At 30.7% G+C, this 18,957-nt stretch overlaps 1 protein-coding gene across 9 annotated transcripts; it reads right to left on the bottom strand.

Moving 5' to 3' along the window:
- Positions 1 to 4,351: 4,351 nt before the first annotated feature.
- On the bottom strand, positions 4,352 to 17,876 carry LOC111312282 (P-loop containing nucleoside triphosphate hydrolases superfamily protein). Of its 9 annotated transcripts, XM_089764763.1 has the most exons (27): positions 17,437 to 17,876; positions 17,237 to 17,334; positions 16,871 to 16,960; positions 15,878 to 15,930; positions 15,359 to 15,424; positions 15,224 to 15,277; positions 14,363 to 14,422; positions 14,028 to 14,106; positions 13,704 to 13,771; positions 13,111 to 13,173; positions 12,873 to 12,977; positions 12,344 to 12,448; positions 12,041 to 12,148; positions 11,810 to 11,956; positions 11,333 to 11,515; positions 10,658 to 10,828; positions 9,596 to 9,832; positions 8,484 to 8,624; positions 8,262 to 8,387; positions 7,549 to 7,599; positions 7,395 to 7,442; positions 7,017 to 7,310; positions 6,143 to 6,871; positions 5,981 to 6,050; positions 5,691 to 5,780; positions 5,233 to 5,311; positions 4,352 to 4,708 (listed from the first exon to the last, which is right to left on the bottom strand). In XM_089764763.1, the coding sequence occupies exons 1-25, from the start codon at positions 17,700 to 17,702 to the stop codon at positions 5,776 to 5,778; spliced, it is 3,417 nt and encodes a 1,138-aa protein (XP_089620889.1). In that variant the 5' UTR covers positions 17,703 to 17,876; the 3' UTR covers positions 4,352 to 4,708; positions 5,233 to 5,311; positions 5,691 to 5,775. The 9 variants fall into 9 exon arrangements, with proteins under 9 accessions (XP_089620889.1, XP_022768149.2, XP_022768152.2 ...); XM_022912414.2 differs by lacking the exon at positions 5,981 to 6,050 and having other exon boundaries at positions 9,596 to 9,847; XM_022912417.2 differs by lacking the exon at positions 5,981 to 6,050.
- Positions 17,877 to 18,957: the final 1,081 nt, after the last annotated feature.

Below are 18,957 nucleotides of genomic sequence, written 5' to 3'. Positions count from 1 at the left end.
AATATTCATATATAGAAAAACTATTTTAAATCTTTCAGTCGTATTTCTTATATTAAGTGAGGCATGAATGACTTAACTAAGATATTTTAATAAAAAAATAAATAAAAAGTAGACAATATTTTAATTTGCTAAAAAATATTAAATAAAAATAAGTAGAGATAATTTAATAAATTATCACATTTTATATATAATATAGATATATATATATATTAAACATCTTCTTAATTATAAAATTTCTTATTTAAAGTAGGTTATAAAATTTAAAGTATGCAGATGTTTGTTAGTAATCTAAATTTTTAGCTAAAATTTAAATAACTACGTATAGTAAAGTTGGCTAAATTTCAAATGGAGCACCTTTTACACATTAATTAAAAAAAAAATCAGAGTTCACGTTATCATCTATAATTTAATATTTTTTTTATTTTCATATATATTATGATATATTAATCTATTGAGTAATAAAAAGACTAATTTAGTAATCTTAGGATCTATATAAAATATTAATTGATTCATTTATCTTATTATATATATAATTTAATTTTATCAATTGAGTTAGTTTTTTATCTTAATTATAAGACTATATAAATAAATATATTTAATTTCGCATCATCATGCTTCAATTTTTTTATCATGCAATTAACGAGTTCAATTATAAGTTTTCCTTTCTTTATGAATTAAAGAATTATTTAAACATACACGATTGGCATGCAATGTATTATTAATAGTAATCTACCCAATTAAAAAAATCACTTTTAATATTGTTTGGAGTTCACTCTTTTTATGTATATATCATAGATGGTATATGTATTTATATATAATAAACACACTCATAAAAGTACAAATAATTATTAAATAGATACTTTCATGATAAGAATATAAATCAATAATCATATACTTTAAGTATATAAACAAATAAAATGAAATGAACTATAACATTATTGTTTCAAAGAATATAATAATTGATTAGAGAACTAACAAAGCTTTAATCATTCAACAAAACACGCACAATTAATCAATATCTTTTACTATCAAAACATAAAAATATGTTAGCGTATTCTTAATTGAAAAAAATAAAATTATATTTTTCAAGAAAAAATCATAAAATATATTGATAATATAAATTTTAAATTTCACAAATGAAGTTAGTAGTGTGACATATACCTTTTAGGCTTTAGAGTATATTAAAAAAATAAATTAAAAAAAGTGAGTGATGTGTTAATTTCTTAACTCACTTTAGAAGATAAAAAAAATTCAACTAATAATATATCAAATAATTTCTTTTCTTCAAAATTAATGTTTCTTAGCAATATTGACTTTGGTTTCATAAAAATATCTTAAGTACTAAATATTTGACATTAACTATAAAAAAATAAGGATAGATCGAAATTAACTTGGGTGTAGTATAGAATCAATCTATAGAAGATAAAATAAAAATTAAGTTTAGTAACAATTCAATGGTACATGAGATTCTGTTCATAAAATAAACATTTATTTAAGTATTATAATGTTAAGGCGTGATTGCATAGAGTAATTAGAAATATTATAATTAATCATTGCAATCATTAAACATAAAAATTTATATTTATCATAAAAATAAAAATAATCAAACATATAAATTTACCATAATACATGTATTACTCTTTTTGAATAATTTTTTTATAATTTAATTTATAATTTTGTATGAACTTTAATTTCAATTAATCTAAAATAAATAAACAAAAAATATAAATATATTTAAGGACTCATGATATGTGTCATTAAAAAAGATTAAGAGTAAATTAGATTATATCTTAAAAATGAAAAATTATATGCTTTACTTAAGATAAAGTTAAATTTTTTTGGGTATACACATTATGATACAATAATTTAGACTAAAACTATTTGTAATTGAGAAACAAGAAAAAAAATTTATCTATGTTTTGTTCAATATCATTTATTCATAGTATACCACAACCCATAGGACGATAATCTGTTTTATATTAATTTAATTGAATTATTACTTATGAAATTTAATAAAAGAATTTTAAAAATAAAGATAAGAGTAAATTTGAGTAATTTTGGACAATAGGCCCACCATATCCCACAAATAAATTTTGAATGTAGTTTAATTTGATATAAATTTTATTTGTAAATTTTTAATTGATTTAAATTTAAATAACTAACAAATAAAAGCTATATTTTTAATGACAAATAATCTTTATGAAATAAATAAAAAATGCTAGAAATTGAAATATAAATTTGTTATTTTTTAAAATTTATAAAGATATTTATGTTATTCATTTTTAACACTTTTAGATTTAAATTTAAATAACTAACTAACTAATAAAAGCTATATATTTATGACAAATAATCATTACTAAAAAATTTAAAAATTTTAAAATTTTAAAAATTTAAAAGTAAATTTGTTATTTCTTAAAATTTATAAGAATATTTATGTCATTCACTATTAATACTTTTAGAGTTCACACTTTTATATATAGATGATATATATATACATATATATGTATATATATTATATTCTTTTTTTCATTTGAGTTATATTATTATATATTTTATTAACTTAAAACATATATATATATATATAATAATATACGAAAAAAATAAAAAACTTATAAAATCTTAAATTTTATTAATTCAAAATAAAAGTATAGCAAATAAATAATTTTATTTAAAATTGTGAGCAATGTTTTTTTTTTTTTAAATAAAATTTTCAACAATTGAATTTGAACTAAATCTTTCTTTTTATGTTAATAATCATGTTATCTATAAAAAAAAAAAATTCATCTTCCATCTTATTTTATAGTCTTATTTTGATGATTTTCATAGCTGATATAAAAAAAATTAAAATAAATTTGATCAATCTATTAATGAGATAATATATTTTTTATTTTTTAATTTTTATCAAAATTAGGCACAATTATAATGAAAAAGATAAATTTTGATGTTTCATATTATCGTGAAACTAAAAATGTTTAATTGAAATTTCAAATTTAATTTATCTTACTCAATAAATTTTAAATTTTAAAAAGTTAAATTGATTTTTTTTAAAATTCACATGAATTATAACTTAATATTTATTACAAATCAATTGATTTTAAATGTTTGTCAATAATGATTAGTTGGTAAAATAAATAAATAGATATTAATTTAATTTTATGTTTTTAATTTAAAAAATCTAAATTAAAAAATCCAATTTAAATTTATTTAATATAAATATACATATCCAAATGAATAAAAAGGAATTTTCGAAACTATTGAGGGGCAATGCCCCCTAGCTATGCTTACCATCCGCCCCTGCAAGCACGGGCATTTGCACCGACACATCTAACATGGTCTTCTATCACATGAACGTGGAAATGCACGCTTAGGAATCTTTAGTGGCACAGAAGCAGGATTGGAAGACTGCAACATAAATGGAGGTAAGAAATAATAAAGAAACAAGGATTCTATGGTCTTTTCTCTTATTTTTTAGATCGATATAAAAATAATAATAAAAAATAATACCATTTAAAATTTTAACAAAAATTTATGAATTTAATAAAATATAAAAAATATATATTTTAAAATAATATGAATTGTTGCAGGTAAGTTTCATATAAAATATGTCATTATTTTATTGCTAGGTTTATATTTTTAAGTAGAGTTGGCAATAAATCGGATCAAAAAAAATTTTTATTCGTTTTAAATTTGACTTGATTTTATGATCATAAAATTTGAATTTGACCCAAAATTTTTTTTATTTTTTTCATACCCAAATTTGACTTGATATAATTTATATAAATCGTACCCGATTCAACTTAAAATTAATAAAATATTTTTTTAAAAATATATTAATATACATAAATAAAAAATTAATTTTTATATAATATCGAATCGAATCAAATTTATCTAAAATTTGAATTTGATCTAGTTTCAATTTTTTTTTAATATTACTAAATCTGATCCAAAATTTAATTTTTAAAAAAAATTTAATCTTATAAAATCGAATCAAATCAAAACTGATGAGTTAAGCAGCCAACCCTATTTTTGAGTCATTTATTAGCTAGCTCTTCTTCTATTTTCTGACTTTTGCTCCTCAGACATGTCCTTGCTGGACAAAATGGTGATTTATGATAATGAGAAGCAGCGAATTGGCTAGGTGTCTGCAATTTGTGATAGCTTCGCAAATCCAAGAATGCATTCTCTCAGCATTTACTTCGTTTTACAATTGTTTAGCATTTTCTTGTCAGTTCTTTTTCTTTTTGTCCTGTTTATTAATAGTTTGCACAGCGATTATGATGAAGATTTTCAACAACCATATGCAGACAATTTTGGCGTCTTAGAAGATAATTATACTGCAACACAAGCTTCCTGCAAGAAAAACATGCGGGTTTTTAACAGATAGGACAAAACGACTTCATATGCGTCAAATACGTACATTTTGTTTGGTTGTAGAGGCACATTACAACTATTCTATCTTTTTGTAACCTACAAGATATAAAATGAAAATGGGTATTATCCCAAAATACAAAAGGTGATACTAATATCTGTTGCAGAAGAAATTCAAATATAACCTGAAAAACTTTGACATGTTTTCAGGCATTTCCCGAAATGGAAAAGATGCGTCTCCGGTTGGTAGTCACTTCACCAAAGAATTATGATGGAAGAGGCCTTCTCAGAAACGAATCAATCTGGTTAATATTTCCGTTATGTACAGAATAAATTACACCTGCATAAAATCAGCAAAATGGGCAATAGTTATAATCCATCATAGTAATACATTTGTTGGTGAACTTTATATGATCCTACTACAATAAATCAATACCTAGCCCCAATCATGAGTAGTTTCTGGGTTTTAAAGAAGGATTAATACACATTTAACTTAAGGAGGCTTTGATTGATACTGAGCTACACTAATCTCTTCCACCAATGTCCTTTAGTTTATAGCTTGATGGTGAAAATAATCTACACAGACATTAAAAAATACATATTCATCGAGCCTGGAGGTGAAGGCTTATTTACTCAGGTCTGGTAAGCAACTTTACCAACACTCATCCAGAAAAATAATACGGATATATTCTATTTGACTTATGATTAATCATGATTAAGGGCTCAATTTAGTTCAGTTCAGTGGGGCAGTTTGTTCGTAGTATTCCCCTCCTCCTTTCTTTTCTCTCCTCTTTTGTCAAGTATAAAGTGGTCAACACAAGTTTATTTACGTTTGCCAAATAAAGGAAAAAGAAATGGACTCACCTCGATGGTCAGAAAAACAATAAGCAAGATCCTCTTATGAATGGTTAAACTCTGCATGTTACAACATATAATTTGCACACTGCAAAAGTAAAAGAACCAAAATTAGGAAAAGAAAATAAATACTATAACATAGAACCACAAAAGATATGATACAGGATACTGCTAACTTTTACATCCATTTCATAGCTCCTTAAAAGCTTAAATTGCTTACTGCTATTACCAATATTAAGCATTCAAAATGTCATTGGATGAAATATACATGATAATAATTATTCACCTAAATGTTTAAAGAAATGAGACTGTACTCAAATCATTACACAACTATGCTTTGTATAACTGTTTATTAAGACCAGCTAAGTTAGGTGTTATATAAAAGAAGTTAGACTAAGGAAAAAAGAAAGGATGGCAAATTATTGTAATACAACAATGTTTTCAGAAAATGTATAAAGGGGTGTAACCTTTGCATGACAAATCTTCGTTATAGCCTCAACATGAAAATTCTGTAGTTCTTCAAGAGATGTAACATCCAAACCACTGATATCTTCACCCTGTAAAAAGAAGTTGATCAGTTTAGATTTAAACTTTTCTAAGTTCTAACACAATTTTTTAATCCTATTTGCATAATATATTAGAATAGATATGTGGTATACAATAAAATACACAAAGCTGTAGCCCAACAGTCAGCTTGACTAACAGGCTATTAAACTTCAGAAAAAATGAAAGATGGTCCTAAGCTACAGAAGATCACATGAAATCTGGAAGCTGGCATTTGCTGGCGAATTAATTTGTAAACCAAAATCAGGTTTACACACCTGAAACTAGAGCACCAACAATTGCTAATTCATTAATGATCCAAATAATTGAGGAAAAGAGTAAGGAAGAGCCAAAATGTAATCAAGAATCTGCATACCTTCATTCTGGAAACAAGCCTTTCTAGTTCTTCACATCTTCTCCTTTCTTCCTGATAGCAAGCTCTTAACTCTTCATATGTTTTCATCCCATGTAAATTTTTAAAGGTTTCTTCCTCATTAAATAATTTAAATGACCGACCATTGGATGGCAAAGGCCCATTTCTTGCTACTGTTTGTGCAATATTTGATGATATGTCCTCAGCATTAACGCCAGATTTTCTCATCTTTGCCACTAGCATCCACAAGTCTGCCAGTTCATTTTCCAGATCTTCCTCACGCCTCTTTGCTTCATGAATTCTTCTCTGCAAATCACCTTCTATTTGCTCTCTCTCAGATAGAGCAGCTTCCAGGGCAGCTTCCCTTTGGTTTCTCATGTCAAGTTCTTTCTGCAACTCCTCAATGAGAATTCCATCCTCTTGTTTCCTGTGACGCACCTCAGGCCAAGCACCACTTATGCTATTTTGTCTAAAATCATGTGTAGTCCTCTGACAACAGTTGGATCTGCAGCAGGCCTCTTTTGCAGCAGCTAGTTCACCAGTCAGTTTAGCATTTTCATAAGAAAGCCTGGTTACTTCTTCAGCCAAGTTTCGAAGTTCAACTGCAGCTGCTGCTGCCAACTCTTTTGCATATGAAGCTTCCTCTGCCAATTTATTACTGTGAATTTCAAGCCCATCCTTCTCTTCTGTTAATTTGACCTTCTCTTGCTTCAGGCTCTCTATCTCAGCAGCCTAAGAAAATAAAAACAGGTTGAACACGTCAGCAGAACCCTTCATGGAAGAGTAATATGCCTCTCTTCAGTAAGCACTGAACAGAAGTAGCATACTGAGTTCAAATTGCTTAAGATGCCAGAATTATTAAAGAAAAAAGAATAACCTGAAAAAGAACTTGAGAATTCAAAGTGGTACATTTGTCACACTCTTTGGAGTCCTCCCTGGAAAATACTCTACTCAAGCTCATGACACTAGTTGGTGTATTAACATCACCATAAGTTTCTTTGCATGAACCAATTCCATTCTTCCCATCATTGTTCTCTAAAAATTCTTCGGAACAAGTTTTTTCTGGGGTAGCCTCATTATCTTCACTTTCTTGTGGATTCCTGGAGCTTTTATTATTCAGCTGTTGCCTTAGTAGAAGAATAGTTTCTTGCATCTCAACATTCTCTGATATCTATTAGGAGAATCAAAGATTATTAACAATACAAAGACTAAAATAACAATGCAAAGGGAAGAAATGCAACTTTAGAAATTCTACCTTCAGTTGAAGTTGCTCCTGAAGTATCCTATTGTCTGCTGATTTAATCTTTAAATATGCATTCCATGACAAAGCACCCGAATTAGTAAAGTATTCTCGGCATTTGACATTGAAATACCATTCCCACATCAACTAAGTAAACAGGATAACTAACCTCAAGTTCAAAAGTTTTCTCATTTAGCTGTGTTGTAAGCTTTGACAGAGCCTGCATTAGAATGTAATAAACTGAATCAGCAAGAGAGGCCAAGAAAAATGCCTTCACAGTGAATGAGCAATAATCAAATGAGATATTCCTACCTACTAGCTACCCACCCCTACCCATCCCCCAAAAAATTATTAAAAAAGAAAACACCAGTTTAGTTTCTATTTGTTGGTCATCAACATTCAAAAGTCAACGCATTGTAATCTATTATTTTTTATTTGATCCTCAATAGAAATAAGGTTACAGTAAGACAAAGTTTATTGAAACTTTGAAATATAATAAAAAGGGAAAACTTGAAAGATTATTTGAAAAATTAGAGTGAGATAGGAGAGCTCTTTTAACAAAGATCTTCAACCTCAAAAGTAGTAGTTATTCACCCCAATGCATAGGGTTAATATAATATTACACATTTCTTCTGCCAACTGACATGGAAAGTTGTGGATTATATTGGAAAAACCCAAGCAAGACACTAGGCAAATTCATCTTCTCAATTCATTAGCATCGCCCAAAAATTCTGATATTAACCATCTACGTGAACTTTCAAAGCTTAATTTTCAATTTGTTGATTCCATCCATGTAACAGAAAAGTGTCTCATTTCTGTCAAAACCGATCAATTAATTTCTTTTTTGGCCAACAACTAACCCGTTACTTGATGCATGCTTACCTGCGACATTTCAGCATTATTTGATATATCGGGAGTCTTCTCAACAGAGCCAATCATTCGTTGTTCCAAAACACGTATTTGATGCCTCTTTTCATTAATTTCATCCTTCAACTTCCACATTTGCTCCTGTATTAACCAATATGAGCATCATAAGTTATCAATCATTACCAATTAAATTTAGAAATTTGCAAACGGCACAGAATTTAATAGAGTGTAGATCACCCTAAGCTGTGAATCTTCAGGGCTTCTAGCTGCTTTCTCTGACAGCCTTTTTAGAGAACTAATAGATAATGCCACTTCTCCAGCTAGCATTTTCATCTGCTCTTGAAGAAGATCCATTTGATCTGTAATAGTGGTCCCGCTCTGGAAAGTGCATTCAGCTCCCAGTTAATATAACGTTTCAAGCAATAAGTTAAACTAAAGCACTTATTTACATGTTTTCCTAATAACCCCACAACATGAGCAAACAAACTGTTAGTTTCCACAGATCGTAAGAGCAAGAAAACTTATTACAAGAACTTAAGTATGCAATAGCTTTACTTAAAACCTTAAGGATCAGAACCAATACAACCGCACCAAAGAGAAATATTTCATTATATGCAACAGTGGCAAGCTACTGGACAAGCTAATATTAAATAACCACAAAATCAGTACGGACTTTCCTAGAAAATCTCAAACAATGTTAGATGTACATAATTCTAGCACTCTTATGCATAATCTTAGCACAACATAGTAGAAGAAGGCAGTGAACCTGAGTAAAAGCACATCCTAGAACCAGCAACCTCAATGCACAAATGCAGAAAACCTAAAAGAACAAATAAGGACAAGATTTCCCTAGGCATAACATAATTAAATATATTTTAAGAGAATGATATCATCCATCAAGAAAGCTTGAAATAGATGTCCTTTTCTCTTAAAACAAGGCATGAGCTTAGAAAGCTTTTAATAGAATAAGTTGGAGAAATATGATAAGATCTAAAATAAAGAGAAACCAGGATTTCTTAATGCATGATATCCTTTTCTCTTTAAATATATTCAATTACATTATGCCTAGGGAAATCTGGACCCGGACATGGCAATTATATACGCCAGAGGGAATTTGATGTAGGTACTTGGAGCTAAATACTGAATCAAAATAGAAACACAAAGTACCAAATATGATCCTAAAGCCCTATTACTAGGAAAATAAGCAAAACACCAATTAATATAAGTTCATTAAATAAAACCAAATAAAAAATCTTAAGTTATGGAAACTTCTTTCCATGCTGCACCACTTGCTACCTTGTAATGCTGATATATGAAAACAAACACCCAAAAGTAATTAGAGTTCTTACCGGAGGCAAACGACCTCCAACAGTTGCACTAAACAAATCGCCAGCTTGCGTTCTTTCTGGAAATGAATCAATAATTGCTGGATCATCTCCTCTACTGCTAACTGATTTTCTGCGTCTATCTTTTGTATCACTAAATGTAACTTTGTCTTGCAAAGATTTTGAACAAGATGCAGGAGACCCACTTGCCGAGCTCCCACTATCAGCACTCGGTGGCAGTCCAGCCAGATTCTCTGGTTTCTGCAGGGGAAATTTCTTAAAGACATTGTTTAGTTCTTTAAATCTACTAGTACAAAATCAATAGTCCTACGAACAAAAAATTTTTAGAAAACAGAAAAAAAATAACTAGAAGCACCTACATTGAGTTTTCCTCTCATTTCAATATTCAAGTACAAATCTGAGCAAGAGAAAAAGATTACAGTGAAATTTTATTTTCTGTTTGGAATCCTTAATCCTATGATAGTTACTTGTTATGAGGAATCATTTCAACTTTTTTTGGATTAACCTTTTAACGACTGCTCCTCTCATGAGAAACTACTATAACTTCTAAAAAATGTGAGTTATTCATGGTTATCATAATTGCATTCTTTGATATGAAAAAAGTTTCACATTGATCACCTGTTATAGTCATCCAAGTCTTAGATTCAGCAGAATTGATATATACACACACATGCAAGAAATCAAGAAAAATCAGTAGACTGTTGATGTAAAGCCACAAGAGGAGGGGGGGCCGAGATGGGGAAAGGGTTAACTGTAACACAATAAAACAAACAGAGAGAGACATGAATGGCATTGACGGCAATTTTTATTAAGTATGCAGAGAATAAATATAAACTAGATCGCAGCGCTTTAGCATGGTCTACACAACCAAAGAAAAGCATAAAAAAAGTTTAGAGAGATATAACTTGAAAGAAGCATACATATAAAAAGTTGAGGAACAATGAAACAACAGAACCATGGTAATTGAAAATTTTTTTACTGCCACAAACACCACAGTCCATGAAAAAACTCCACTTTCACACTCCATTCTAAAGAAGTAACAGGAAGATACATATCCGAACTTACTCTTAGTTTAAACCAGCCAAGCATTCCACGTCTCCTGTTCCTTTTATAATCTTTAACCAACTCATCCAGATTTGTGACGTCATCCCTTCCTTCCACTGAGAGCTCAGAAGCACAGCTTCCAGCATCATCATCAATTATGTATTCTCTTTTTCTATCTGGCAAATATGCTAGCTGCATCATTGATAGAGAACAAAAATATCCTAGTTAGGACATTAAGTTATCTAGGACTCTATTTTATATTTAATGAGTTTGATTGTAATATTTATTTATCTAGGCTATTTTAGGTTATTTAGATTTTTTAAAATTTATTAGTATTTTACTTTATTTCTACTAGTTAAGGTTTTAGGGTCATAATTGGTATTTTATATTTTATTAATGTTTAGGTTCAGTTATAAATACTAAGTTGTATTAGTTTTAGGGGACTTTGATTATTGAATTATTGAGATTTTAAGAAAATTGAGTTTTGGAGTTACTTGTCCTACATGAATCATCAAATGTGTCTAACATAAATTTCAGGAAATAGTACCCAGGAACTCAAATTGTCAAGAGAACCATACCACAGAAATGATTTACTACAAAAAGCCTAATTCTACATATCAGTATGATATCTAAGATTGTGAAACACCAGGAAACTACAATTCATGCTAGTCACGCTTCAAATGATAGATCACACACCTCATCTTCCCCAAAAGAATGCCTCCGTCTACGTCCAGACCTTTCCGGAATGCTTGATGGCATGGAATTTTTGGTGGAAACCAAGATTAGTTTAGTTAATCGCTGAATTCTTCCCATCAATGCTGCCTTTGCTTGTTCTTCTTCCTCTAATCGTGACTGTAGTTTGACCTGACCAGCTTCCAGCTTTGACACCAAAAACAAATGCATATCAGATACAAATAATAAGAAATGACAGACACCTTAATAAAATCAGCTATTTTGGTGTTTACGGGGTTATGCTGGACAATTTTTATTTTAATTGGATCACATCCTGTTAATCGGAATTTAAGAATACCAACAATATCATACACTCCATCACAATTACAATGATTCTGTCAAGGTCTTGGCCTAAGTATCAGAAACTTTTTACTTTACACGGAGCCTTTGGTAGAAATATCTGGACAAGTATTAAAAAGTCTCCAAGGAACAGCAACAAACCTGAAGCTTTAGATTAACCAGATCTTCTTGTGTGGTTGCAGCCATGTAAGGGCTTTCCATCATCCCCTGCCTTAGTTGCTCAAGTTCATGCTTTAAAGAGGAAATTTCCTTCTGGTACTTTTTTATAAGTGACTTCTCATCCATAATCTAAACAGGTAAAGCAAACTAATCACATGGAGCCCTACAAAGTTTAATCTAGCACTACAAATAAACAATAAGACCAGCATTTACCTTATTCTGGGAAGCTTTGATTTCCACACGCTTGCTTCGATGGGCAAACTTTAATGTGTTGTGTGTTTCTTCACTGTTGCTAGAGGCAGGTGTCACTGTGCAGATGAGCTGCAACAAAGTTGAGAAAAGAAAGAACATTAATAAACATGCTTTGGCAATACAATGTGATGACAAAAAATAGCAAACAATGGCTGCACCAGCAACATTACTTTAAAAGGGGGAAAAGTAAATAAACAAAAATCTCACACAAAATGCCATAATAATGGCAATACTGAATTCCCTAAGATACAAAATTGAACTTACAGAAATCCGTCCATGGCCACTAAGGGATGACTGCAATAAACGGGTAAGCTTGGAATCTCGGTATGGAATATGCGTTGCCTTTCCATCCGTCAGTTTAGAAATTACCTAGAATGAGATACAGTTAATAAGCAAAAAGTCTCGAGATCTGCTGATCAAATTTGCATCAGGAATATATGCCAGCTCATTAGCAACATGTACAAATATAGGCATGGTAAAGGATATGCATGGTTGAACAAAATCTTCAAAATCATGCAATGACAATTTCAGAAGTTAATCAATTTTAACGCAACACAAGAACTAGCACCAATGCAAGCAAACATTAATACAACAGGAAATTGTCCAAAGTAGTTCTTCAGAAGATTCATAATTACAAGTAAATTGCACTATATATAGAATATGTAAGAATAACATCTCACAGGGAAGGAGGTGAAGGGGAGCAATCATGCAGCTAAGTAGAAAAGGTTATAACCTAACCATCAAAAGTAAAAAATGAGAAACGAGACAATCGAAAGGAGCAGTGATGTCATACAGTTCCTAGAGTCAGTAAGCTTTTATTTATGTATGAGCCCTCTTTTCTCCGCAATCCAGTTGTTTCAGTTTTAGAGCTTTCAGATCCAGCAAGATCAATTAAGTTCTGAAAAAAAAAATCCAGTCAACATAGATACCAACACCATCAAGTTTGACTTTAACAAAGAATCACAGTCAAAGATCTGCTAAACCTTGCAGATATCCTAACTTCTAATAATGAAAATGAGCAAGGTATTTACCAGTTGGGATAACGTCACATCTTCTTCCCCATTCTTCTCCCCATGTGGACTGCTTTCAATTGTCTGATAGTCAATAGAATATTTCACTAACGTGAGACAAGAATTGTGAAAAACAATAGAAGGACAAACACAAAATAACAAAAACACCTTGGTTGGGAAATAACTGTTATTATTTTTAAAAATTAGTGTAGGCTCTCATCAAAGGGATCATTCATAATGGTTATGAAGAATTGTGAATGCCAAATTAAAAAAGATAGTCCAAGACAATAAAAGAGAAGTCATGATAGAATCATTAGAATCATTCATCTAAAGCAACCAAGAAAAACCTTCTACAAAACAAACATCCTCTTCCCTTAAAAAACAGCCAAAAGAACACTTTAATTTCCCTTCTACCCTGCACATTGGAACCCAGAATGCCCAGCCCAACTAAATCTCTTTATTTCTATCAAAGAGGGCAATGAAAGGATTTGCTACCTCTGCCTTTATTTAATACAGGGATATTATATAATTCAAGACATTCTGCTCAAACAAAGGTTTAAGCTTCTAAAGACAGAAGAAATTATTAAGTTTTAATTTAAACAATAGAAAAGTACCAGCGTGAATATAGTGTGACTCCGGCTGCTAAGAAGGTTGAAATTATTAGAACCAACATGCCTATGTTCTGTAACAGCAGCCAAAGATGTTAAACAATAGAAAGTAGAACTGAGAATAAGAGAGCAAAAATAATCAGGAAATCATACAATCTGACAAAAGATCAAAATTAAAGGATTAAATAAAGTTTCTACGTGAAACATATACTATGATATAGATATAAAAAAAAAAAAGCTATGCTACAAGAAAATAAATGACAAGCGTATCAATGCAGAAATGTTTCTGTATAAAAGTCTATTAGAAAACAAAAGTGAATGTTACTATACCTTCTCCAGATGCTATCAAGGAAAGAGCATGAGCAGGAGATAAAACAACTTCTTCTTTGATTCCCTCAACATAAGTTCCCTGCTCAAGTTATGCACCCCAAATTAAAATCAAAATGATTTTAAACTCTGAACATGATACAAGCTGCAGCAGTTGATGTAATATTGTAGGCATAAGCGTACAGGTCAAATATAAATCTACCACAAAGCAGGGCATATGCTGGAATAAAAACAGATCGCATGAGACAAAGGACTATAAAAGAACAACTTCCATAGAAAATTATGAAGGATACAAATATCAGACTTAGCAACGTGAAAAGTAGAGAAAGGTATATCACCTGAGCATCCTCTCTTATCCTTAGGTTCTGACCTGTTGGATCAAGTAAATCATTGATGACCTGGTGACCAAAGAGGGCAAAAGCAAAAGGTTTTATTAACAGCAACCTCCAAGCAAGAAGTAGGAAAATCACTTACTTAAGATGAGCAGGGATTCTGGACAAGACATGATGCTTCTAGGGATCATTAAATACAACAAACCAAACACTAGGCAGACTAAGATCGATTGGTCAATAATGCTTACAGCAGAGCTACAGTAAAGATCTTCAGAAAATTAATTCATCTTTCCAATTTACTAATGCAGTCTCCGGTCCAAGAAAACCATTTTATACAGACAAAATAGCATGATAGATCTAATCATCTGAAACCTTACCTGCTTGCACCTTTCCTTCTAGGCTAACCATGCCAAGAAAGAAAAGAATTTAAAAACATAAAAAAAGCAAGTAATGATCCTTTAATGCTTACCCATGCTTTTGCTACATTTTATATTCAACAAGCAAAACCTAACTTAAACAAAATTTTGAAGCCACATGAAAAGATGCTCCTAAACTGACTAAATATTATGAAACATTATGAAATCCCTGACAATATACAATACCTACTATCATGACTTCAATCTTACATAAACTTCCCTTCAATCCAGATAGTGAACACAAAGTGTAAGAACATCACAAGACAAGAATAAAATCCTCTACAACACGGACCAAAAACACTTATTGTTTTCTGGTTACTTCTTTATGTTTCCTAAAAACTCCCAACTCAAAGCCACCAGACATTAACTTTTACCATTTTAAGGAAATTTATTAGCTTAGCATAATAAATGAAAATAAAATCATAAACTTAAAATAAGGCCAGGTACCAACCTCATTGTAAATCTCAAGATACGAAACACGAAGAAGAAACTCCCGCCCTGGTGTCTAAAATACAAAAGCAAGGTTTCTCAATGAAAAGATATTGTCTAAAAACACAATCAATCAAATGGAAGATCAACCAATTACCTCTTGAATGGTGGCAAATACATCCTTAACAGCTAATGGAATGATTCCAGGTGACTTTTGCTCCCCCTACATCAAGAAATAAGGTCAAGGTTGCACCATGATACTTAAGTAGCAGAGCTAGGATAAACATGATGCATCCCATGGAAGCCCCCCCCCCCCCCTCCCCTATGAGGTACACTGGTAGATAATCCCCTACACCAAGGGACTTCATTTATTACTAAAATTCTATTGATTCCCTGATAAAAGTGTTTAAAACAGCAACATTAGAATTCACACATATTCTCATTTGCACAAGGCCACTTCGTGTAAGAAAGATATTGATTGTAATGTTTGTTGTACTTTCCAAGGAAAAAAATATTTTCATTGAAATCATTCCACAATCATCCAATATCCACCACATAGATCAATCAATAAAAAGAAGCTCTAATACCCGATAAAAAACTTGTCCATGGTATATATACAACTTATCAGGCAGAGATGACAGGTGAGAAGTGATAGAATCTCTTGTTCAACACTTACATGCATTGTATGAGTCTTCCCACTACTTGTAACACCATATGCAAAAACTGTGCCTGCATGCATAAGATCACAGCAATAATATCCTCTAGCAATTCGTCATGATGTGACAATTAGTATAAAACATAGTCTCTTCTCATGTAAACTTTGTCTACATCCAATTTGAATTACTACAGAAGCAGGTTAAGAAACAAAATAGGCCTTATATTATAAACAAAATCTTCCAAATAAGTAATAGTGTATGTGTTATCTCTTTTTACCATTTTATTGAGAAATTACTCTTTCTCGTATAATTTCAATAAATACAATTTCTAAAAAGGTTAAACCAGTTTAATTTTGCATATTAAGATTGACATTTCTTAATTATACATTGTTTAGCAATTTGAAAATTTGATAATAAAATTTCCACTGTTTTAAATTAACAATATAGAATATGTTAGATTAATGTTGCACCATGATGAAAAAGACATTTTACGTTAATCTAGAAGACCATCATTTCTCTTAAAATTGACTTAAGTTAATAACGACTCCATATTCTAGATAAAAAAGTATAATGATTATGGTCCACCGATCTATCCTTATTTAGTTTTCTAAAATTTCAAAGAACATGAGCAAGTCTTCTTCCTATTTTCCTTCTTAAAATTTTTGGCTGTTTGCTTGAATTTGATACAGTTGCAAAAAGAAATGAATATTATTTTTTTTTTTTCATTATGAATTTTGCATGAGATGTATTCTATTCAGCAAGATTTATTTGTGTATTAACTAAGGCTGGTTTTTCTTTCCTCACCAACTTTGGAATTAAAATTCATACAAAGCAATACTATAATTGTCATGTAATTAATATTCTAAAGGGTCATTGGACATTTAAGATATCCCATCCTTACGTCACAACCAAACTGTGACAGTCATAAACCACTCATATTGACTCACAGCAGACTTCTCTCAACAGTACTTCAAAGAACAGTGAAATTAACATCTAAAGATAAAGAAAGTTACCATTTATCCCTTCCATGGCGCCACTTACAACATGCTGAGCAGCAACATCATATACATGGCGTGTAGTTGTTGCTGGACCAAACACTCTGTCTGTAATATACACGTGAAAATCAACTTAGAAAATCAATAACCATAAGAAATTTCAAAAAATAAAGGTGGCACATATCGAAGCTCAAGAAAGCTAGTCTCATTAAATTGTCAGAAAACATAACCCTCGTGTAGAACTTAAACAAATAATAAGGATCTTTGCAACCAAAAATGTATCTTAATCAGTTCCTTTTATTCACTTTTGCACTCAAAATCCATATTAAAAAAAAAAAAAAAAGACCTTTGCTAAAATGTAAAAGAAGAAAAAGTTTTACTAACCAAAGCCATAAGCAATGGAGGGATTGAACTCGTTCCTTACAGTATAATCCCCATCTGCATACCACGCTATCTCGTCTCCTTTATTAATTTCTCTCGGACTGTTTCAATAAATTAATTAATTAATTAAATATACAAAGCTTCTGTACTGTCATCAGCAGCTAAATAACGGACCAATAAAAGACATCACAATGAGGGAGTACCTGAGAGGACGAAAACGGACTGTGACGGTGACATTTTCTTTAGGCTTAGAGGTCTCGGGGCGTTCGAAGACGACAATGGCCGCGTTTGGGCCTGGGCTAGGACTAGAGGAAGTAGCTGGAGACGGGGAGAGTCTAGAAGGAGGACGAGACGACGCTGTTGACGAAGGAGTCACCGGACGACCGGTCGTTTTGGTGGAAGGAGATGGGACTGGAGATTTGCGTGAACGGAACGGCGAGATGGAGGATCGATGTGACCGACTTGACATCTTTGGGAGGATAAACAAAAGAATGGGAACAAAAAAGCCAAAGGAAAGTGAAAGTTTAAGGGAGAAGAAAAAAAGGAGTAGGGTTTTCACGCCGGCAAGAGGAACGCGACGAGCGAAGACCCCGCCGCCCTTTAGCTGCAGTCTTTCTCCTTCTGTTTCTCTCTCTTCTCTCCCTCCAAAACGATGCTTTAATTTAATTTATTTACGTTTTTCGATTAATTTTTTTTCTTTAAATTTGTCTGAATCTGATTGAATTGCCGGATATGCCCCTCGTGTCAGGCATTGTTGGGTTTTGAAAATTGAAAATTTTTTCCGTAGACAAAAAGGCGAATTTGGTGAAAAGGTACCAATTTTGATATTTTATCTTTTTTGCCCCAACCTTTTCAGGCGTTGGCAAAGGGGTATCCTATTGGGCAGTTGGTGATTTTCCGTCTTCACGTGCTCAGCGTGATCAACAAGTAATGCCTTCAATATAATTATATAAAATAAAATAAAAACTAAATTTATCACTTGATTTAGGATAATATATCAAATTTATCATTCATTTTTAATGATAAATTTTATTTAAAAATAATTAAAAGTTGTTGATAACCAATATTATACAAAATATTCCAACATTTAACTATTCTTTTATCAAATTAAAATATACAGTAACAAATTTAATTTTTTGAAGATGCACAGTTGATTTGATATATAACATTAAATAAAACAATATTTAAATCTTATTTGAAATAATAATTTTATTCTTTGTGTTTTTACAATTTGTCTTTCTTTTCTATTAGTAGTTTGTACAAAAACAAATATGAAAAAAACTAATCAAATGGTTGTGATTTATGATTAAGACTTTAGAATGTTAATCAAATTTAAAGATAATTATAAATGATTGCGTGATTTTAGCAGTTTGTCTTTTCAATAACCTATATGTTAGCTGATGTTTGTTTATATAATTATTATTACTACTAGTGTCAAACATGCTTTTATATAGGGTAAAGTGCTTTAGTTGCTATCTACAAATATGTCATGCGGCTTGCTTGCAATGAATTATACTACATATCTTCTTTAGAAAAATATAAAGTGAGTTATGTATTTTTGGTAAGGGACAGTTGTAAAAGCCAATTGTCTTTTTACTTCCTAATCTGGAGAGAAATTTACATAATTAATTATTTAAGCTTGGTTTTGGTAAACAAAAACAACTTTCCAAAAAATTAAAAAAAAATTTTGAAAGAGATTAAAAATTTTATTTTTATTGTTTTGA

Source organism: Durio zibethinus, chromosome 1 (genome assembly GCF_047325235.1).
Source record: "Durio zibethinus cultivar Kanyao isolate XHJ-2024 chromosome 1, ASM4732523v1, whole genome shotgun sequence".
NCBI lineage: Eukaryota > Viridiplantae > Streptophyta > Magnoliopsida > Malvales > Malvaceae > Durio > Durio zibethinus.
This window is presented reverse-complemented; position numbering and strand designations above follow the sequence as displayed.